This window comes from Gastrolobium bilobum, unplaced genomic scaffold (assembly GCF_033153095.1).
Source record: "Gastrolobium bilobum isolate Gb01-03AN ecotype WA unplaced genomic scaffold, APGP_CSIRO_Gbil_v1 utg3588, whole genome shotgun sequence".
Lineage (NCBI taxonomy): Eukaryota > Viridiplantae > Streptophyta > Magnoliopsida > Fabales > Fabaceae > Gastrolobium > Gastrolobium bilobum.
This window is the reverse complement of record NW_026899729.1, coordinates 332,428-355,778: the sequence shown is the minus strand read 5'-3', so window position 1 is coordinate 355,778 and position 23,351 is coordinate 332,428. Positions and strand designations below refer to the sequence as shown.

Here is a 23,351-nt window from a genome sequence, read left to right as displayed (position 1 = left end):
GTGGTGTAAAATTTTGAATTTTGAAATGGTATGACTCACCTATTTTAATGACTCAGCTGTTTTTACATTGGAATTATTAAATATTTTAAATATTTTAAAATACGAAAAAAAACAGAAAATGTCAATAGCTCCTCGTTAAAAAAAATCGACCAATCTACCGTTTTTATTGGCATTTATTAATTTGTTTAAAAATTTAAAAGTCCAACACACTAATTCGAAATTCAGGGGAGCATTAAAAATAACTTCAAACGAAACGTCAAGCAATTACTAATAATGAAATTAATTGTTAACAATTGGTATAATGGGGAATTTCAAATGACATCCTTTTTTTTTTTGGAAATATTTCATCGGTTCATCGCTTCGCGATTAGTCCGATTCGGGGCGGGTCCAGGATTAAGGCTTTAAACCCCTCCCAAAAGTGGTACTGGGGAGATTCGAACACATGCCCTCACCCCCACCTGCTCAGCTCCCATGCGCCAACTGAGCTACCACCATTTGGTTTCAAATGACATCCCTAAAACTGAAACACGTCGTACTAAAGAAATTCACACGTCGTACTAAAGCTGATAACAAAATATTAAAAGAATTTTTTTTTGCAAACTTTGTTAAAAATGAAGAAGCGGAGTTGATATCAAAATATTTAAAAACAAATATTAAGGCCTTGGTACACTGTCAAAGTTCAACACATGATAATAGGCAACAGAATAAGGAAAATGTCAATAGCTCCTCGTTACAAAAAATCGACCAAAGCATAGTTACAGATTTTCTTTCTGCTCCAAAGTGTCACCGGCTGCCGCATCAAAACTGTGCCAAAATAAACAAAAAGGCACACAGAATGAGAGGGATGAAATTATAAATCACGTAAACTTTATGATATCTATAGTCAGAACTTTATAATATCTATATCACGTAAACATAATTACTATATCGAAGAGAAGTAAGTTTTCAAGACATCCTCTAGTGTGAACAGAAAGCTGAGATTTAAGGAGAATGCGACACCTCAGCTAATTTTCAAAAGTTTTTTTTACATTAAAACGGAAAGAATCCTCTAGTGTGAACAGAAATTCAAACATACATATTTTGTTCACTATATCGAAAATAAGTAAATTTTCAAGACATCCTCTAGTGTGAACAGAAAGCTGAGATTTAAGGAGAATGCGACACCTCAGCTAATTTTCAAAAGTTTTTTTTACATTAAAACGGAAAGAATCCTCTAGTATGAACAGAAATTCAAACATACATATTTTGTTCGCTATATCGAAAATAAGTAAGTTTTTATTACAAAAAAAAAAGTAAGTTTTCAAGACATCCTCTAGTGTGAACAGAAAACTGAGATTTAAGGAGAATGCCACACCTCAGCTAATTTTCAAAAGTTTGGTTCTCCTTTCTATATAGTAAGATAAGATAAGAAGTGAGGAATGACATTTTCAAAAATAAAATGCATAATAAATAAAGAAAAAAATATGTGTCATTATTATTTGTGTCATTTTAAGTGAAATTATTGTATTTTGGTGAGGAGAGAGAGAAAAAATGTATTGTAGATAAAAGAGAAGTAAATTTCCAACAAAATATAATAATTTTACTTAAAATGACATAAAATTGTATATTTTAAAATAACAAATATTTTTCCCATAAATAATCAGTTATAAAAAATTATTTTTGTTTGAAAACCATAAAAAATCATTTTAAAATTTTATAATACAAGACTTATGCACCATTCTATAATATAATAAAGTTTTAAGAATTTTATATTTTGAAAATGCAAAGGTACGAAAATAGTCTCTGTGAATTAACATGAAAGCATAAATTTTTTATTTCTTGATTATGTTCTCAAGAAGTTATTTATATCAAATAACGTTATTTTTTAGTAATATAATATAAGAATGTAGTTAGCCCATAGCATAAGAAGGTAGAAAATAATATAAGAATGTGGAAAAGATGAAAAACGTTTATCAATCAAAAGCCGGTAATGAATTGAGCAAGCCAAACGAAGCCCTCGCCGTCTTGGGAAAGAAAGTAGGGACCCACATATATCCATCTCTGAATTCACTTATTTTCAGCAATTAAAAATTTTCTATAATTAAAATTTTTTGACGGATCATTGACTCGCTCACGTAGTCACGTGCATTTCTCTGATCCCCTAATCTTATGTAAAAAGCATTTCAATAATTAAGATGAAGCAGAATCTTTTAATACCTGTTTCAAAATTTCAAATTTGGTATCAAATTTTAACATATTTGTTAATTAATGGTTATAAATTTTGTCAATCCAATTTATTAATTGATTATTAATTTTTAATAAATAATAATCATTGATTGACAGAAATTAATAGTTAAATTTTAATATCAAATAATTCTATCTTAATTAAGATTATTTGACCAATTATATATTAAATTTTTTATTTTATCCAAGACAATTTTTATAAGAAGTTTTTTAAAAAAAATAAAAATTTAATAAGTTCAAATTTTACAAAATCCAATAGACAGGCTTATAGAAAATGAAGCCTATATATTTGTAAAAAAGGCTATACTAACCTAACAAGTTCTGTTTGTTGAGAAATTGCTTAACAATCAATTGAATTTTGATACAAAAGGTATATAATACAAATTTATAGTCCCTGCCGCCCATGCCCCCATAAATTCATAGAACATTTCAAATTTCTCAAATCCAAAGCCTCCTCATTCTCCTCTTCTTGGTTGTTATTCTTTTTCTTGTATATTATCTTTATTCTAATATTTTCTATCACTTTCTTGTACTAATTGAGTTCTAATCAATTTTATTTTGCTGGAAAATTTGATGGTCCAGCCAATGGATTCTTCAGGGAACTTTCGTTCACACAATGAAGCAGCGTCATGCCATGACAAGTTGGAGAATGAAGACCCAGCACAAGAAGAGCATGCCTCTCTGAACAAGCGCTTGAAACTTTCATCAGCAGCTTCACAAGAGGTTTGTGATTTTTATTTTTTTTTAAGTTGTCCCTTAAGAAAGAGACTGAAATTATAGCAAATTTTTGTGAGGCGGTGTTCTTTTTTATATTTACTGTTGAGAAAGACAAGGAAGAATGTGATCTTTTTAAAAAAAAATAAAAAAAATACCATTTTAGTTAGCAATCAAATGATGTGTTATGGCGTTTCGATATGGAACAAATTTTCGGTGCAAGTTGAGTGCGACAATAGTGCATTTTTATTAGGATACTTACGTGGATTTTGCACAAACTTTTAGGACCTCATGAACCATCTCTATATCCTAATAAAAATGCACTACCGTCGCACTGAATTCAGTGCAACTATAAATTTTTTCGTTGATAGGATGATATATATTGTGTAATAATTATGGTTCTATTTGTAAGTGTGATGTTTTATATTAAATTTTTATTGGGGAATGAATGCCTAAGTTGATCTCGGTTATTATTTTTTGGTTTTTTACTTTTAGGATTTTTTTTTAAAGGTCTTGCTATCTTGGTGTCAATATTTTATATTAGGGTTTTATTTTTCTTATGTTACATGAGACAAATTGTTTCATGCAATACAAAAAAAAATAAGTGGGACCCGCTTCTTTATTTTCTCTTTCTTTCTTTTTAGTGGGTCTCACTCATTTTTTGTGTGTTGCATGAGACAATAAGAAAAATAAAACCCTTTATATTAATACCTCTTATGAAATGACGGCATGGGTAGTGTTCCTTTGGTCAAATGCCTCGTTGAGCATACACTCAACTTTGACAATATATGTTTTTTTGTCATATAGACACGCTTCTATGGTTTTATGAAACTGGTGTCTAGCTCGTACAAGTTTTTTATGGTAAAGTTGTTGCCTTTAGAGTCAGGTTATTCTTGACAGAAGTAATATATAGCTGAGGTTATAGAACATGCATTTTGATTACAAGAGCAGAAAAAAAGTCCTTATATTACAGTTTTACTTTTTTTTTTTAAAGATAATATGTTTAATAATGTTCACTTTTGTGAATTTGTTTTCTCCTTGTGCATGGTATTACAAATTGTTTAGCAATGGAATGCCTCAAATGACACATCTTTCCGTTCTCCTACCAAATACAATATACTTAATGAGCCTAGCCCTTTGGGTTTACGTCTGAGGAAGAGCCCTTCACTTTTAGATTTGATACAAATGAAGCTTTCTCAAGGGAGCATGTGTCTTGCAAATACACATAATGAAAGCTTAAGCTCAAGAGTGAAAAAGGAGAGTCGTGGTGCTGCTGCATCAGGTTCTGTTGACAAGCTTAAGGCTTCAAATTTCACAGCTTCACTTTTAAGAATTGGTTCATGGGAGGTATATTCAGGATACTCCATGTCTTGTTAGTTTTGGGAAATTTATTTTTCCATGAATTTAGCTTACCTCAAAATTCTCTTTGTGACAGTTTAAATCAAGATATGAGGGCGACTTAGTGGCAAAGTTTTACTATGCTAAACAGAAGCTTGTTTGGGAATTTCTTGGATGTGAACTAAAGAGCAAAATTGAAATCCAGTGGTCAGATATTGTGACACTTAAGGCAAACTGTCCTGACATTGGACCTAGCTCATTGACTGCAGTGGTAATTTATCCCCCTACTTTTCTGTTTATGTTAGCTGCTTTAATAGTTTTTTAACATGCAAACACCTACACATGGGTAAGCATTCAGTGTTCATTTATTTATTGGTGAGTTTCTGTTTGGTGCAGCTTGCTAGACAGCCTCTTTTCTTCAGGGAGTTTAATCCTCAGCCTAGAAGGCATACAGTCTGGCAGGCAACGTCAGATTTTACTGATGGGCATGCTAGCAAATACAGGTATATTATTTTTACAGTTATCCTCTGATATGTGGATCTGGGCTCAACCGTTATGCATTGGTTCCGATTGAAAGTTATAGTTTCACTGATTTATCATAATTCGGGCAGGAGAACCAGCATTCAATTTAGCCACTATAAAAAATTAAAGACTGATTTCCAATTGGACGTCTGAGAATCTTATCAGATAGGAGCAAGGTTGCTCATTGAAATAATTGAGGAAGAGAGGTCAAGTTGCATTTGATGGCTTTAGAGGAGTCCTTATGTACATTTTAAAGCATTTATAGTGAATAGTAGTTTTTATTGTGAGATTTACTTGATTAAATTTGCTACTTTTTATTTGCATTGGGTTGACAGTTTGGTACTATATGTTTAGATCTTATGCACTTAAATTTAGTTGGTCGTGATGTTTGGGAATTCCATCTTTTGGCTTTGTAGGCAGCACTTTTTGCAATGTAGGCAAGGGCTGTTGACCAAGCATTTTGAAAAGCTTATGCAGTGCAACACACATCTTAATTTCTTAAGCCAGCGACCACAGATGATTTTGAATTCACCACCTCGTTTCGATACACAGCCTGCTGCTTTTGAGAACTCTGACAATCCGAAATATCATGATTTGCATCAAGTCAATGGTAAAGGATCTGCCACATCTTGTTTTCAGGACATAGGGTCACTCCATTCATCCCTGTCACCGTCATTTAAGATTGAAAACAATGATCCTCCTGGCATTACCTTGGATTGTCTGCCCCTTGAAGCACCTTCTCCTAGTTCAGGTATTATAAGGACTTGGCTCTTGTTTTGATTGCCCTGTTCATTGGCCCTTTTGTTTCATTCATCAATTCAACCGCCCCCCAAAAAAATAATAATTAAAAATAAAAATTCCCTAAGAAACAGAGAGCATGAGTGTGTTTAAGAGAGAGAGAGATTCATATGTGGTATTCATAATATATATCTTTCGCGTTTGCAAAATGCATTTTTCTCTTGCAAACATGTTTGCTTTGCTTGCTGGTCAATGTTTAAGCATTTATCAATAAAGAATGAGCTGTCATTTTAAAAATTAAGTAGGAGGTGGAGTTCTGCCTTTAGTTATAAATCTGCCATCTTAGGATCATGTTCTATTAACAGCCATGAAACTAATTATGACATAAACTTCAAGAAAACTTGTATTGTGAATTAGTTACTTCAAAGACCGGAAGTAAAATATAAAATGACATGGCTTGTGGTAGCAAGTAGCTGTGCAGTGTTGACAGATTCTGAAATTCTCCTCCAGCATTTGTTAAATATGAATATGATTATAAAAATCAACGATGGCTCAGAAATCTATAACTGTTGTTCTAACATGTCAATCTCTTCATTAGTTCAATATGCTTAGCTTGCTGAATAGCATCATTGTCACATCTACTCAAAACAGGATGAAAAATTGTGCATAACATTTATATTTATCAAATAATATTGGGCTTGGAACTTACCACATTCTGTGCTGGATGTTTTCCATTCCAAATGCAGCTTCATATGTTTATGATCTTACAAATGTGCATTTAGATTTTCCATGTCTATCTTTCCTTTATATTCCAATTGGATATGATGTGTATTTCATCATTACACATTCTGTCTATATAGAATGTACATGGCTTCATAATGGTGTGCTTTTATTTGTAAATATCTAAAGTTGTTGGTGGTTTTAGATATAATCCGGATTATAATCCGGGTTGGTGGTTTTAGATATCTAAAGCTGACATTTATCTGCATGTGGTGTGCTTTGTATTAACTTATTGTTTTGTTTGTCTTTAACATAAAAGTCATGGACTGTCATGCAATTGAAGGGAATTCAAATTCTGAAACTGATTCCAAGGGCCCAAGAGATTGGGATCAGATAAAACTTCCTGGACTCCGCCCTTCTATGTCAGCAAGCGATTTTATTAATCAGGTTGAACGTTGTCTTTCTGAAGAAATGACTCCCTTTTCTGGTGGAGGACCTGAGTACAAGGAAATGTTGGACGACATTGCACAGTATCTGCTTAGTGACAATCAGGTTACAGCTTCTGATGAAGAATCACTCATGTCAAGGGTCAATTCTCTCCGCTGTCTTCTGCAGAAGGACCCTGCAGCTGTGCTGAATTCACATGAGGAAAGTGCTGTTGAAGGACCTGATAATGGGAAAAACATTCAACTTAGCCATGATCTTGAATTAATGCAGGACAATAAAATTAAAATAGATGTTAAGACTGCTCAAAATGACTCGAGACGGTTCTTGTGGTAAGCAGGCACCAGGCATGTCGAGAGTTGCTTCATCATCTTCCTTGAATTGCTTCTCTTTCAAAGTTCTTGTTTAACATAGAAGAAAAGGATGGTGACAGTTAAGCCAGATAGTTTTTCTTATGTCCTGGATTTCAAAATGGCCAAGAATGGAGCAATTTAGCCGTGTCAAGATGCTTGAAACACTAGGATTTGGAAAATGTTTTTAATGAAGAATCCTGGGAGAGCCAGGGCATAAACTGTTAATAGGTGCTTTAACTCTATTTTGGTCTTTCCTTTTGGTTCTCGTATTTAGTTCTCTGCATGTAAGTAAATTTTTTTCTACCTAGGTTTATGGTTTTAGATACTTTAATGGCTTTCTTAAGATGAGATTTGCAGGGTTTTTTTTTTAATTTTTCTTTTTCCTAAACACTGATCGTTTGAAGGAACAAATTTCCTCTGAAGTTTAGTGCGACAGTAGTACATTTTTACTAGGATAAGTAGATGGATCCTATACAAATTTTTTAGAGCCCAGAATCCGCCTACATATCTTAGTAAAAATGCACTATCGTCACACCGGATGCATCTTAAAATTTTTGAGGCGATTTTGTCCGAGGTTAATTGAATTCAAATCATAGGTGAAAATGAATCTCACATGCCTTTATTAATATAGATACAACTTTCATTATTATTTGAACTCTTAAAAAAGGTTATTCTTTTTCACTATTTATTTATTTATTTTTCTCATCTCTTATTATCATTAATTGATGTATGAACAATTGATTTATCTCACACCTTTTTCATTGTAAATGAGACAAAAATGGTTAATTTCATTTCACACCTTATGTTAAATAAAATGTGATTACTTTTAAAATTCTTGCTGTTAATAATACCCTCATCTTTTCAAGGTTGAACTGTTATACAAGATATCACCAAATATGTTCTATACCTTATACCTAATTTGACCAGATTTGATAGCGTGTAAATCCAAATCCAAATCCAAAGATATGCTAATGCCTAATGTGTCAGTGTCGGGGTACTCTGACCTCGGACCATCTGGCTTTTATGAAGCCTAATGATGATTTGGAAAACATTGCTTACCGAATCATAAGTGGGAACTTAAGAAAAAGAACACCGAATGTCCAAATAAACAAGCGCTAAATAATATTCACAGTTTGTACAATATCATAAAAAGGTAGAAATATGTACAAAGGGGAGAGATTGAAAGAGAATGGGTTCATCAGCTGCACAAATGGTTAACTTGTTGATCACCCATGAAGAGCATTAGGACTTTGAATGTTGTTTTTTATGTACAATTGAATTCTTCCATCACGTCTAATCTGCCAGGACGATGCAGGATCAGGAAGTAGAGGATGAATGAATAGTGGTATCAGGTAACATGGCTACAGTCACTAGGAAATATTCACAGCCAACAGGGAGACCATATGGGTTTGGAGTTGATCCTGAATTCAAGGACAACCACTCAGTCCCCTTTTCTGCCCTACCATGTTCGGGCACTGCCTTCACAATTTGGCGTTCAATATGCACAATTTGTCCAACAATGTAGTTAGGTCTGCTTGGAAGATGGTCTGCAAATAAGGCCACAGATTCAGTAGATAAGTAGTAGTTAGAGCAGTTCCTACTAATTGCCTCATAATGCCCAGCTGGAGTGAGCACGAAAGCAGCAATCTCATGAACTTCAAGGCAACCAAAAGAAATCTTCTCTTTATTTGCCTGTACCAACATCACAAGCACAATATAACTCAGTCCACACTTTAAAATGGGTACAGTTCACATCTATATACCCTCACAACAAAAATCATTCATGCTAACCATCAGGCATTTATCCTTGTTGTTTCCAAGGAAAGTCAAACCAGCCATAGTAAAAAAAAAAAAACCCTCCTCATAATTTATTGTCACATGCTGTTAAGAAACAAGAAGCCCAGAAATAAGGACAATAAATTACCTGCTTCTCAAGTTGATGCTTATTGTAATAAGTTTTGACCTGATCTATTTTTTCCTCCAAGTCTTTCCGAAGCAGTTCGTTAGCAGCTTCCAGTCTTGTGTACTTCTCAAGTAACTCTTTACGGTGCCCGGATAAGAAACCAACTTTATCGGCCAATACACGGATACATTTTCGGAACTCGGCAATATCATCATCATCTCTGTCATTAGCAGAACTGAAAAGAGAGAAGAGAGTTTCAATCACCCTTCTAGTCACAATTCATGAATAAATAGAAAATCACCAGAAAGCACATCAGTCTAAAACAATAGCCTAGTCTGCTCTACTTGATAACAAACAGCAAGGAGCTTTTCTGTGCATCATTTATATTAGAAGACAAACTCTTTCCTCTCCAAGGAGAGAGATTACAAAGGGGCAAGTACTATTTACTTAATTGTATAAATTCTCAACTTAATGAAGTGATTGCAAAATGAATTCATTTACTATAGATGATCTCATAAACATCAAACTTCATGTGATATATTATTAGAGCATTCAAGGAACAATAATAAATTTCTCTACTACTAAAATGCGTGTGCTCAGGTGAGGAAGTTACTTTCGTCACTACCAGACCGCCATAGAACTTTTTTCTGTTTCTAAGTGGGAACAGGTGCTACATTGAGGAGGAGGATATAAAATTATTGAGAGAGAGGCCCTCATGTTGTTAAGTAACTTACTTGGATAAAGATTGCGCCAAATTATGCAGGGAATCTGCAAAACCAGCCACACCGCCAGGAGAATATACACAGGTCTTGAGCCTTTCAAAAAAGCTGCGCATTTTAATAAGAGATGCACGCAGTAAACTATACTCTGAAGCCCTCCTGTCAGCAGAACTTTTTTGTGTCTGAGCTTCCTCTCTTGCTTCATGCAAACAACTCTCCAGGTGAGCACAATTCATCTGTGGTGAGAGAGGAAAAGTTCAGAAGAATATAAAAGGCAAGCACAATGATGATCCAACAAAAAAAAACCACTCCCCGTTAAACCCGACTAGCGAGTGTGGGGTGGAGGAAATCCTTGTACGCAGCCTTACTCTTGCATAATTGCAAAGAAGCTGTTTCCTGGATTGAACCCACGACCTTTCAGTCACGAAGGAACAGTTTTAATGATCCAACAATAATTAAGAAAATGAAGCATTTCTCTCGTAAAATAAAAATTCAACTATGTATAGTTCATGCTAGATTCCTTCTAATCCTACACAAGTTTCAGATAACGAAGTCTTAATCGACTAAATCAATTCGCCTTCACGTGTCACAACTCAACCAAATATATAAAGAATAATCAAAATTACAAATCTTTATTTAGTTGACTTTTATCAAGATGCCTGTTCAACCCAATATATTTTCAACATGCATCTACAGAAGACTATGCACTTATGAGCTTAACTTGAATCACAGTAAACTTGCTAAGAGTCAAATAAAACTGTTCTTAGCATGGTTATGTTAAGCAACGCAATCAATACACAGATGCTTAGGAAATTCGTTATTAAGTCATCTACAAAAACTAAAATACAGCAAGAAGGATATGGGTGTTGACAATGACAGAAATTATAATTTCTGTTTTTGGTCTTCTGACAGAATAATTTGGACACATCCTGAGTTGAATTGCCAGTAGAATGCACGTTTGGTAAGAGATGAAAGAGAAAACAGGGACAGGAATTGGAAAATGACATTAAAATAGTAAACAGAGAGATAGCAATAAATAGTTCAGGAGAATCAGGCAAATACTTCTCATAAAATTAATTGCAACCCTAAAATGATGTCAATGATTCAATTCCACACACTGTTACCTGAGATTCATCAAGCAGTTTTTGACTTGCCTCCAACTCCCTTCTGAGCACAGCAACCTCATCCAAAACAGCTTTAAGCTTAGTCTCAGTTTCGTTCAATTGATTTGACTTATCTGCAAGTTCACTTTGCAGTTCGAACAACTTATCAACATTTACTTTGGAATCCAAGTCTGGACAAACGGCTGAGTCACAAGGTACAAGATCGTGTGACACAGGCAAGCTCTCAGCAGTAGAACTGTTTGTTAGTGACATGCCCAATTGTCCGACCATCTTATCTTTTTTATCTTTATCACCACTTTGCACTTCTTCACGATAAGGCTCCATCATAGATGAATCCAACTGTGGGTTCTGTACTCCAGAGGAATCAAACATGTTTTCATCCACCCCATCTAAAGCTTTACCCATTCGTTCAGTGAACAGACCAAGTTTTGCATCCAAGGAACTTGAGATGCATGAAACCTCATCCATGGACTCGGAAGTAGATATGCAAGGCATGTGGGCTTCACCACTCTCATATTCTGACTTGCAATTATCTGTCTTCCCAGTCACAAGGGGAAAGTCAGCTGCATCATTTACACTGGACATCTTTTGCCCCTGCACATATTGATCAGACAATTTATGCTCCAATTCTTGTATACGTTTCTCATATGACACACACTGCATCTGCTTCATCTTAAGCATGGAATGAACATGTTTAATATATTCATCTTTCAAATGCAAGGCTTCTGCTGTCTTCTCTGTGGCATTCTTCAGTATATTATCTGCCCTTTCTTCATCCAGTGACTCATACTCTACCTCAGGGCATAGAGAACATATTAAAGCTATTCTAGCAGCAAGCTCAGCTTTCAGTTTTGCATTCTCAACTTCCATCTTGCTGGTTCCAGCAATTTCTACCAACTCACTGCCATCAAGGAGGTCCTCAGAATCATATCTCTCAATTGAGTCAACAGCAATATCTACAGCCTCAGCCAATTGAGAGCTATCACTACTCAAAGCAGATGAACTTTTAAAGCTTCCATGCTTCTCCAGCTTGGAAGTTACTCCTGCTAGATACTCAGGTGCATATCGATCCACATCTGATATGTCAATATTAAGCAAACCAACATCAAATGGAGCTATATTGACATCACATTGGTTAGGAGTGTCAAACAACCCCATAGATGCTAATACATCTCTAGGAATGCATGAACTATGTGCTCTCAGAAACTCCTCTCGTCTCCTGACCTCAACCTCCCGTTTTGTAGCAAGCTTTTCAGCCATTTGCCCAGCCATGCCCATGTAGAGCTTCATAGAAGCCTTTCGTCTCACTATTTCTGCAAGGCAAGCTCTATATGCAGGACCAATACCATGAAACAACTTTAAATCCACAAATAAGCCATCCTGACGAGCCATTGCCTCTTTAAATACAGGAAACTGTAGCTTCTGATCTTTGATGAGATAAGAAACATAAGTTATGCTTTGCATGTAATTGTGCACAAAGATGTTCATTTCATTCTTCTTTTCCTTGCAAAAGTCAAGTAGCTTAGAAATAGCACGATCACAAGCCTGCATTTTAGGCAAGTGATTTTTGTCATGAACATCATACATAGGACCCAAGGCTGAAACTGCATCATGAGGACGAAGTGAGGAGGATAATTGGGAGGATAGACAGTCATCCACCAGTTTCTTTACAGTGTTAACATCTTTGCTGCAAAAATCCGCATAAAAATGTAATTTATAAGCTGTGCTGATAACGCTTGATATAGTGAAAGTATCTCAGAAGACAAAAGAAGTATAAAATTGTGGAATGATAAGTATAAATTGAATTACAGAAATCTATACGAGTACAGAAAGTGATATCTGGAATCGAGTATTATTCCATATTGCTTCCCGTCTAGTGAACTGTTAAGTGCTTAGTCCTAAAAACTAGAAAAGAAAAGTCTAAACTGTACAAGCTTCATAATCACCATGGAATGGGTCAAGAACTTTGCAGAGGAGGAGCATTATTATTTATGATCAGGCCCACTAACACAAAATATGAGAAGTTGAGAACCAGAATTTGAATATTAAACTCATGAAACAAGTAACAAAATTACAAAACAGGATGCCACTGCAAAGTCAGGATAACACATTAACCTTAGATGCTTCCTCAGCCATAAAGAGCACACAATTATATAAGAAGGTGTTGAAAAATAAAATAAAACTAACCTCAGAGATTGCATGATGCTCTTTTGTTCACTTGTATATCTCTGATGATCTTTAATTGCTTGTTCTAAATTCTTGATGGGCAAGAAAGCCCTGCTGGACAACACTTCCTCAACCCGATGCTTCACTTCCCCAAAAGTCTGCTTAAATTGTGACACTTTATTCTCAAACTGCTTGTGGGAGCTGGTGCATATCTCCACTGACTTCCGCAAGTTTTCTTCCTTCACCAAATCCAGTAAAGATTTGCGGCTAGCAGTTTGTAAAGCAGGGTGAAGTTTGATGGATCTGAGTTTATCAACATCCTTCCCAAAATTCACCAAGAGACCAGAATGTATCCTGTGTTGTTGCATAAAACGATTCATGAAATCCGTATAGTTTTGGTTTATCATTCGATAGTACTGATCCAAATTACCCCTAGCAACCTCCACTGCTCTTTCTTGGACCATCTGTTCTCTCAAAAGCCTCTCACAATGCTCATATTTCATCATGGTACCAGTATAAATGGCATACCCTCGATGATAATGGTACCTGAATTGCCGCTCATAAGAAGGTAAAGCCTTCAAAGCAGGATCTGAAGCATCATCAAGAGGGTGTGGATCATGAGAGGAAGATGGTGATGGAGGCTCCAAATTTCTGGGGATATCAACTTGCTCTGGTGGTGGAGGTAGCGAGTTGTTTTGAAGCCTTGCCTTATTGAATATGTAAACTTCTCTTTCATCAGATGGAAGCTTGTATGCAGACAGTGGCCTCTGCGACTCAAGTTTCATATCCAAACAAAGAACAAGCTGATCACTGAGATTAATCCCGGTAACTTCCTCAATTGACCGCATAACTTCCTCAACAAGCGTGTTTTCATCACAATTCAACTCAAACGAGTGTCCATTCTCAGCAATATGAACCAGAAGCTGGCCTTCATGGACCAAACTACCAGTCAAGCTGGAACTCATCTTATCCACCACTAAGTCCCAATCAACACAACAAGGCCTTAATCACAACCTCCTTCCACCAAAAAAGAAAATCAATCAAGACCAAATAAAAGGGATCACGTCAAACTCTCAGCTATAGCTGAAACAACAACACCGTAGCAACCCAATCTAACCTTTCTTTCTTTTTATAACAGAAAAGCTTTTTTACTTTAACCCCAAAAAAAGGAGAAGTTTATCGATTTGGAACCTAATAAATTCTAAGATTACTGCATCTGGAAACGAGCCCAACCATCGGCAGGAAAAAACAAAACACACACACACAAAAAAACCCTTTACGACAAAATTACAAATCAATCAACCCAAACTAAACGCTGCAACAATAGCTCAACTTCGCACATACCCAACACAGATATTCGTGGAAAAACGAAAACTTTAACCTTAGATCCTCTCAAAAACCCTAGTTAAAAGCAACCCAACTCAAAAAACAGACGCACCGAACCCAACAATGAGGAGGAGACTGAAACGGCGTGTATGAAGAGGCAGGCGGCGAAAATGACGAAACAATCAGAACCCAAAAAAAGAAGGCGAAGAATAAACCCGAATTATGCCAAACCCACCCAGAATCCAGTTCATCAGGGGAATTTTGAATCCAACAAGAGACAGCACATAAATAACCAAATTAGGAAGCATGAAAGGAAGGAACAGTTATTATTTTAAGGGGAAAATCTTGGAGTGGTAGCGTAGATGGTTAGAGTAGATTACGTGGAGATATTGATCTTCCAGAATCTCGGCTTAGCAGCACAACAAAGATGTCACGAAACCCACCTTTGATCATTTCTTACAACTCACTACAATCATAAAACCGTTGTTTTTCTTTCTCTCTTTCTTTTTCCTTCTCTCTAATCTCTCTCTCTCTCTCTCTATATATATATATAATATATATTTATTTATTTTTCTTCGTTGCACAAATTTGTTTTTCCGTGTTTATTATAAATTCCACAGAACCTTCTGCAGGAAGTAACCCTCTGATAGCAGAAGCTCTCTCTCTCTCTCTCTCTCTTCTCAGAAACGTTTGGAAGAAACGAAAAAGCAAGCAGCGTGTGTCTTATATGGCGAATTATAAAGCGTAATGTGCATTTAATAACTTAACTTTGGTGATGATAATCATTTAAGATTGCTATTGGAGATACGAAGATATTTTGTACCTACTTTTTTAGTAAATAACTCTTTCTGTTACCGGTGGATATTGATGGTATTCGTGAGCCAGTTTCTGGATCTCTACTTTATGGAAACAATATTATTTCTGGTGCCATTATTCCTACTTCTGCGGCTATAGGTTTGCACTTTTACCCGATATGGGAAGCGGCATCCGTTGATGAATGGTTATACAATGGCGGTCCTTATGAACTAATTGTTCTACACTTCTTACTTGGTGTAGCTTGTTACATGGGTCGTGAGTGGGAACTTAGTTTTCGTCTGGGTATGCGCCCTTGGATTGCTGTTGCATACTCAGCTCCTGTTGCAGCAGCTACTGCTGTTTTCTTGATCTATCCAATCGGTCAAGGAAGCTTTTCGGATGGTATGCCTCTAGGAATCTCTGGTACTTTCAACTTTATGATTGTATTTCAGGCTGAGCACAATATTCTTATGCATCCATTTCACATGTTAGGTGTAGCTGGTGTATTCGGCGGCTCCTTATTCAGTGCTATGCATGGTTCTTTGGTAACTTCTAGTTTGATTAGGGAAACCACAGAAAATGAATCTGCTAATGAAGGTTACAGATTTGGTCAAGAAGAAGAGACTTATAATATTGTAGCTGCTCATGGTTATTTTGGCCGATTAATCTTCCAATATGCTAGTTTCAACAATTCTCGTTCTTTACATTTCTTCCTAGCTGCTTGGCCTGTAGTAGGTATCTGGTTTACCGCATTAGGTATCAGTACTATGGCTTTCAATTTAAATGGTTTCAATTTCAACCAATCTGTAGTTGATAGTCAAGGTCGTGTAATTAATACTTGGGCTGATATTATTAACCGCGCTAACCTTGGTATGGAGGTTATGCCAACAACCGTAGAAATATCAATTGCGTTTTCATTAATAGTTTTAATATTAATTTAAATTCTTAATATAAAAAATATACTAATTTTGTTACCTTAAAAAAATAAACATTAGTTTAATTAGTCAGATATTAGAAATACCGTTATTTTAAATCTTAATCATAAAAAAATGTATCAATTTAATCCCGAGTCTTATTATTTGTATATAGAATAACAATTCTGATATATTTCTTATAATTAAAAAAATAAATCAATGTCAAAATTATTTAAAAAATTAAAGTGGTGATATTTATAATTTTGAAAAATTAAAAAAATTTATTTTAATTTGTGACTTTAATGCATTTAAAGTCCTTATTATAATTTAAAACAACCAAGTATACATTTATCTTTTTTGGTAAGGTGTATACGTTTATCTTTACTTATACCAAATACCGATCAGCTAAGTTATGCTAAATTGACAAAGGAAAAAATATTCCTAAGGAAAGAGACTTCTCTGGTTTGCATACACACGAAGGAACTTCAGTTTCTATTTTTTCTGGTATTATTATTGGACGAATAAACATAATTTTACTTCGAATAAGTTTTTAATAATGACTTTTCTTTTTTCATTATATAATCAATCTTTTCAGAAAGGATGATGAATTTTTTGCAGAGGTTCATTAATTAGTAGCTTTGACCTTTACACGGATGTCGAAGTGGCTCAAAGTTTCTTGGTATAACTAACCCAAAAAAACATAGTTAAAAAAGCACCATAAAAATTTAATAATTGAAATTATAAAACATGCTTATCTTGCACGAGTTAATTAAGCATGCAAGTTACAAACCGCAAGACAGATATTTATTCGATATCGTCAGCCTAATAGTTATATTTAGAATGACGTTGCATAAAACATACCTGGATTCTACTAATTATAACCTTTTTTCCGATAATCCATAAAATCTTTCAAATTCTAACTAATAATTGACTTACCCATGTTAATACAACACATGAAAATACTCAAAACTTTCATTTATTAAAGATTGTTAATGTTTAGTAGACTTTTGTGCTAACAATAACCCATTGAAAAATAAAAGTAACAACATAATGCATTGCTATTAATGATTGAATAAACTTCAATACTGAACTTGGCAAGTGGCGGACGCAAAAAATAATATGATGGACGATGAAAATTTATATTATTATTATTATGTAAAGATAATGTCAATTTTGATTGGATGATCATACTAAGAATATAAAAATATCTGTTAAGAAGAACTTAATAAAATTATAGAATTTTTTGTCAATTTTTCGATGGGAATGTCAATTTTTTGTTTCAGGTGAAAATGGTCTAATGTACCCTCTATTTCAATGAAGAATTAGCTTTAAGATCCTATATTTTGTTTGTAGGATCAAATTTTTAGTGTATACTTTCATGCCTTCGTGGCATTATAATTCCACTTTCTTTGATTTCTTTATAATCTTATTTTCTCACTTAGCTGTTATTTAACAAAAGACAGTATATTAATTAATGTGATATTTATTTTTAGCATATAGTCCCAACTAATAAATGATAACTATTATTGACCTTTTTTCTTTGTCAACAAAGTCAAAACTTAAATACTCTTCTCCTGAGTTCTGATATGACAATCTGTACAAATTTTTAAAAATTATAAAAAGAAAATTAAATAATCAATCAATATAAAATCAAATTATAGACAAATTTGACAGGTATAGTAAATATGCATTACTAACTGAACTCTTCTTTGTATATAACAGAAAAGTCAACTTTTCACATTGATTGAGGAGAGTAACAGACCAAAAACAAAACTTGTCATATATGCTAGCAGGTTGAATCTGATAAATAATAGTTATCTCTAATTGAGTGTAATGAACGGGTATAATATTTTTCTTATGAATATCATCAATTGCCTTTCACTTTAAAAGTAGTTTCAAAATTTTATTTTTTCAAACCATGATATATAATAGAACATAATTTCATATTTTAGAGAGACATCAGGCCCACCCTAGCACCGTGTAGATCCGACCGAGGTTGGCAGACGTTAGCTATAACGGTAAAGCGCTTATGCTAGCAATCAATACCTCTTTTACGGTTGTGTGCTTTTTTCTTCTCCTTTTTTAATTTTTTTCCTTTGTTGATGTTACATTTAGAGTGTAAATAGACTAACTTGGCTTTGACATAAATAGATCAGGTCTGTGTAAAAAATATTGGGTATAGTCTGACTTATTAGTCTGTGTAGACCTCAAATTACAAGTCTAGTTGACCTATATTTAAAAAATAAAAGTCTCGCCCTAGACTTGTTAGCCTGTTTAAGCCTATTAAACATTCAACAATTAAAAGAACAACTAAAATAATATCATTTTATTATTCAAAATTATTAAAATAATAATTTTATTTATTATATTTTAAATAAATAATATGATATAGGCCGGCTTGTAGACTTATAGACCTGACATATACAAAAAAATCTATAGCCTATTTTCTAAATAGGTTTTTTTAAAAGTCTAATCCTATTCTATTTTACTATTTATAATAGGCCAAGTTTGACCTAATATAGACTAAAATGTAAATTCTTATAAGCTGGCCTAGCCTATTTACACCCCTAATTAGTGTTGTTGCTCCAAAATCTATTATTGCGGAACTAAAAAAAGGGGAAGAAAGATATTTTCTAATAACACAGATAGTGTAAAATGTATAACTAATTTTACTGTAGATATATCAGAATATTTAATAATTTTTTCACCTGTATGGAATATGGTTGTTCCTTTTATGCAAGTTCATATTGTAAAATTGAATCTTTGGCATCGATATTACACTTAAATTTTAGTGTCACAAAGATTAACTTTTTTAAAATTTTAATAAAAGATGTTGTCAGAGACAATTATGATTACGAGTAATTATAAAAAGTAATATCATTTTTAAATAATTAATTACACTATTAATTATTAATTTTATGTATATATAATAATTTTTCTCGCAGTAGTTTTTTTTTTGGTGAGCAGTAGTTATTTGTCGATAATAAAATTGTAAAAAACAAAGACTAAATAAATTTTTGTCATAAAGAAGTTACTAGTTTGCACGTTCATATTAATAAAAATAGGGGTAGGATCAATTTATATCGATGCAAGTATAATAAATTTTACACTAAATTTAAACCGTTAATTTTTGTGAATCTAACAATTATGATTTATTGAGTCATATTCACTAATTAATTATTAATTTTTAATAAATCATAACTGTTAGATACACATAAAACAATGATTAAGATTTAATGTAAGACATATTATTCTTATACCGATATAAATTGATGATATCCCATCAAAATAACCTTAATTTTTTTTTCTCATTTCACTTTATTTACATAGTTAAATACTACCATTAAAATAAAATAAATTTAAGTTATATAATTGCTAAAATTTAAATATTACTCTTTTATTACAATTTTTAAAACTTTAATTATGTTTCAATGAATTTATTTTTAGGAAGAGTTATATTTACAAAATTTTTGTTTACAAATTCTTATAAACTCAACTATATATTCTGGAGAGTACAAATATTTGAATGTATACTCACCTGATTACATAGTTGAATTTATAAATAAAAATTTAAAAAATATAATCTGGCCATTTATTTTTTATTTAAAAAAATTTAATTCAAAAGTTGTATTAAAATATTTTGATTATAAACAGTTTTTAAAGTAAAACAAGCTGGCTTGAAGGTTAAGAAATCAATTAATTAATAAGTTCTTCTAAATATTAAGATAATGTGGGTTCTTAAAAGTACTTGTCGAATTTTATTTCTTAATCTCAATTAATACAAAAATTGCTTAAAAGAAAACTGAACCAAGTTAATTTAAATACATACTAGATACTTACAAAAAAAAATTATGAGATTAAATAACTCACGCAAGCTAAGGGTAAAATACTTAATATTTATATATAATCATGTGATTTGGCATTTAATTGTAAATATAATCGTGGCGGTGCAAATTGATTAAAATGTTAACGTACAAATTGTGCTTTAGATTTATTATTATTGTTATTATGATGATGATGCTCTAGTACGTTAGTTATGTGAGGTCATCATTATACATGTGGTTTTATATAAAAGAAGAAGAAGAGAATTTGTTTAAAAAAAAAAATCATTATACATGTGGAGAGAAAGAATAATTAATGCAATCCTACTTTGAATCCTTATTAGGTTGGTGTGGGAATGTGACTTTCCTAATTTAAACTTTTATTTACTAAAAAATATTAATTTTAATGTTTATTATGAAAATAATCATAACTTACTAATTTATTAAAAAATAATTTATAATTTTTAAAATAAACAAATAAGAGTATGTTTATTCTCAAATTCTAATAAAATAAAATTACTGTATATTTTAAATTATAATAACATTAGATGTATGATTATTTTATTTTTTTATTTTTAAGTAAAGTATTCATGTTTTATTTTTAATAAAAAAAGAGAGAGTTTGGCCTCCCTGCTCAATATATTTGTGTAGCTTCTAACCGTCACCTCAAACTCCTCTCTGCTAATAATAACAAAGAAGTTGTGCATGATTCGCGATGAAATTGACTTGAGGGTTAAGTTCCTGGAAGCTTCGCAGATTACAAGAACATGTTAATGCTAAATTCAAAGGTATGTTCTTTTGTGCATACGAATGTGAATCAGATGCCACATGATGGTAATTATATCTGAGGATAAGATCACAAAAACCAGGAACGGAGTCACCAATTTCCACGTAGTTGCACTTGCACTTTTCTTTTTCTAGTTGGCTAGTCCAAATATTCGGCACATGGCCATGTTTTTTAGGAAAAAAAGAAAACTAACGTGTTCGATAAAATCCCTAAAATAATATAACTAGTTTAAATTAATTCATGCTTGTTGTAAAGAGTTTGGCATAGTTAATTTTTTGTTGTTGTTGTAATCTTGGCATATTTAATTGATTTGTAATCTTGGCATATATATATATATATATATATATATATATATATATATATATATATAAGTTAGGATCTTTTGACATCAGTGTCAAATTTTAAATTTGACACCATATCTGAGAGACATTAGATAAAAAAAGATCAACGACTCTGATCTGCAAACATGTGACACTATTGTTTTTTTTAATCTAATGACTATCAGATGAGGTGTTAAATTTAAAATTTAACACTCTGAACGGTGGTAACAAACTCATTTTCGATCATGTTCCGAATGAAACAACCTAGAAATGAAAAGTTTGGCAATTAATAAAGCATCCAGAAAACGAGTCTATTTTGAAAGGAAAGTCAAATATCATGAATAGTGTGAACATCATTCTTATTAAAATTTTGATTTATTACTATAATTTTATGTTTTTGTAATTTTTTTTTTATTAAAACTATTTTACTAATATTTCAAAAGTTTTTATATTTTTATGATTTTTTACGATTTTTTTACATTATAATTTTATATTTTATGATTTTTTAATTCCTTTTCGATTTTATTTATTTAAGATCTCGATTTTAACCGGTGAAGATTACACTATTCTCGTGTAAGATTACATTGTATGAAGACTTGCAAAGACTTTGGTTCAATATATCGGTAACAGTAACGTATGAAGACTTATAAAGTCTTTATAAAGGCTTTGATTAAATATAGGGAATAAACGGCTAACTATAACCGATAGAACATAATTAAATTTAAAGCTTCTTTCTTACTCATTCTTAAAGTAGACACGGCATCTTGCTTGTTTAATCACGTAGCAATTTAACCATATGATTATTTATAACTGAATAGCAAGATGGATCATTTTTCTTCCCGTGAACTTTATATAATATTTTTTCTCTTTTTAAATTTGAAAATGGTATATATAAAAAATTTAAAACAGTGATATAAAAAGGTTTTATAAAATATTTCAGAATTAGAAAATATATATGATAAAAAATTATAATTAATTTAAAATTACAAAGTTTTCGTCATTTTTATTGTAGAAAAGTATATTTAATTTGATTTTAAAAAATAAAAGTGACACCAATAGGCATGAGTTTCATTACGAAAGGTTTTGCTTTCCCCCATTCATGTAGACCCATGGTAAGGTTGATATACATATACATACAGATATTGATATGCAGATATAGATATATATGATCATACACATCCCTCCATCAGCACATACTATCAAATATTTTGTTAGGCTAAAAAAGATACTGCAATATGCATTTCTAAATCATATAATTGGGTCATTATATTTATGTAATCTCAACCGAATCCTTCTCTCTATCAAATCGCATATGCCATTAGCCCATTATGTTGTATAATATTATTCGGTTAATATCTATTGAACCTTATCCTGAAGGCTTACCTCCAAATGGGTGGCATTATTCCGCTATATAATTAATATCCATTGAAACTTGTTTTAAAGCGCTATTCCATACAGTTAGGTGGCTCTTGATTATTTTACTAATTAGTTTTCTACTATGCAAAACAAGAAAAACAGAGATATTTTATTTATGAAAGAGAGGATAAAATAAATGGATATATGGATGTTCACAAAGCACAAAAGATAGGAGTGACACTCACAGAGGTTTTGTTGGGTTGAATTCGATTGAGGATGTGATGGGACTCGTTGGTTACCATCAATCAACTACAAGGGCTATTGGCAATCACATGGGGACTTGCCATATAAGACAGTGATGTCTCACCCTAAAAGGAGTGACATGAAGACTGAGAAGGGCCACCACATAATTGCATATATATAGCAGCTAGTAAGAATTTCAAAGTTAGCATAGACACAAAGGGCCACTTGATAGAATCTGTGGCAGCCCACATGCTCATTTGATCGATATGTAGAGTGAGCTCAAGCTCAGATTAGATTCCTTTCTTACATGCCAAAAATTCAGTTTTTTTTTTATTGCTCCAAGGGTATCCCGGATCGATAGTTGAAAATTAATCTTTAGAAGAGAGATTATCAAGTGAATATAACCTCTACCAACAAAGCTTTTTTAATTTAGTTTTTTTTTTTAATTACTCATTCAGAGGATCTTGATCTCCTCGGAACTCACATTTTATTTTTGAATTTAATAGTAAAATGGAAGAGGATTTTTTATAAGGAAGAGATAGGCAATATACTGTACAGAGTCCGTTTGGATCATCTTTTTTTAAGCTAAAAGCTGCTTTTAAGCTAAAGCTAAAAAAAAGTTAAAACTGTTTGTTGATTACATAAAAATTTTAGTTTAAAAGTACACATTTCAAGAAGAATCTCTTTCTATGACACTCTTCATTTTGAAAAAAAAGTACACAATTCAAGAAAAGCTGATAAAAGCTTAAAAAAAGCTCTTCCTAGGAGTTTTTAGCTTTTGACTTTTTTACTTCATTATAATAAAAGTGCTTTTTATTATAAGAG

General features: G+C 32.6%; 3 protein-coding genes across 4 annotated transcripts; 2 read left to right on the top strand and 1 right to left on the bottom strand.

The window, feature by feature from the left end:
• The first annotated feature begins 2,808 nt into the window (after positions 1–2,808).
• LOC133293038 (uncharacterized) lies at positions 2,809–7,035 on the top strand. Its single transcript, XM_061491553.1, has 6 exons — positions 2,809–2,932; positions 4,052–4,284; positions 4,373–4,546; positions 4,672–4,778; positions 5,214–5,548; positions 6,599–7,035. Exons 1-6 carry the CDS (start codon positions 2,809–2,811, stop codon positions 7,033–7,035), a joined length of 1,410 nt encoding a protein of 469 aa, XP_061347537.1.
• A 1,148-nt stretch (positions 7,036–8,183) lies between these two features.
• Positions 8,184–14,950, bottom strand: LOC133293018 (autophagy-related protein 11). Of its 2 annotated transcripts, none has more exons than XM_061491531.1 (5): positions 12,986–14,944; positions 10,799–12,485; positions 9,690–9,910; positions 8,977–9,190; positions 8,184–8,744 (listed from the first exon to the last, which is right to left on the bottom strand). In XM_061491531.1, exons 1-5 carry the CDS (start codon positions 13,927–13,929, stop codon positions 8,370–8,372), a joined length of 3,441 nt encoding a protein of 1,146 aa, XP_061347515.1. In that variant the 5' UTR covers positions 13,930–14,944; the 3' UTR covers positions 8,184–8,369. The 2 variants fall into 2 exon arrangements, with proteins under 2 accessions (XP_061347515.1, XP_061347516.1); XM_061491532.1 differs by having other exon boundaries at positions 8,383–8,599; positions 12,986–14,950.
• Positions 14,951–15,354: 404 nt separating this feature from the next.
• On the top strand, positions 15,355–16,026 carry LOC133293037 (photosystem II protein D1). The gene has a single exon (XM_061491552.1). The coding sequence runs from the start codon at positions 15,355–15,357 to the stop codon at positions 16,024–16,026; it is 672 nt and encodes a 223-aa protein (XP_061347536.1).
• Positions 16,027–23,351: the final 7,325 nt, after the last annotated feature.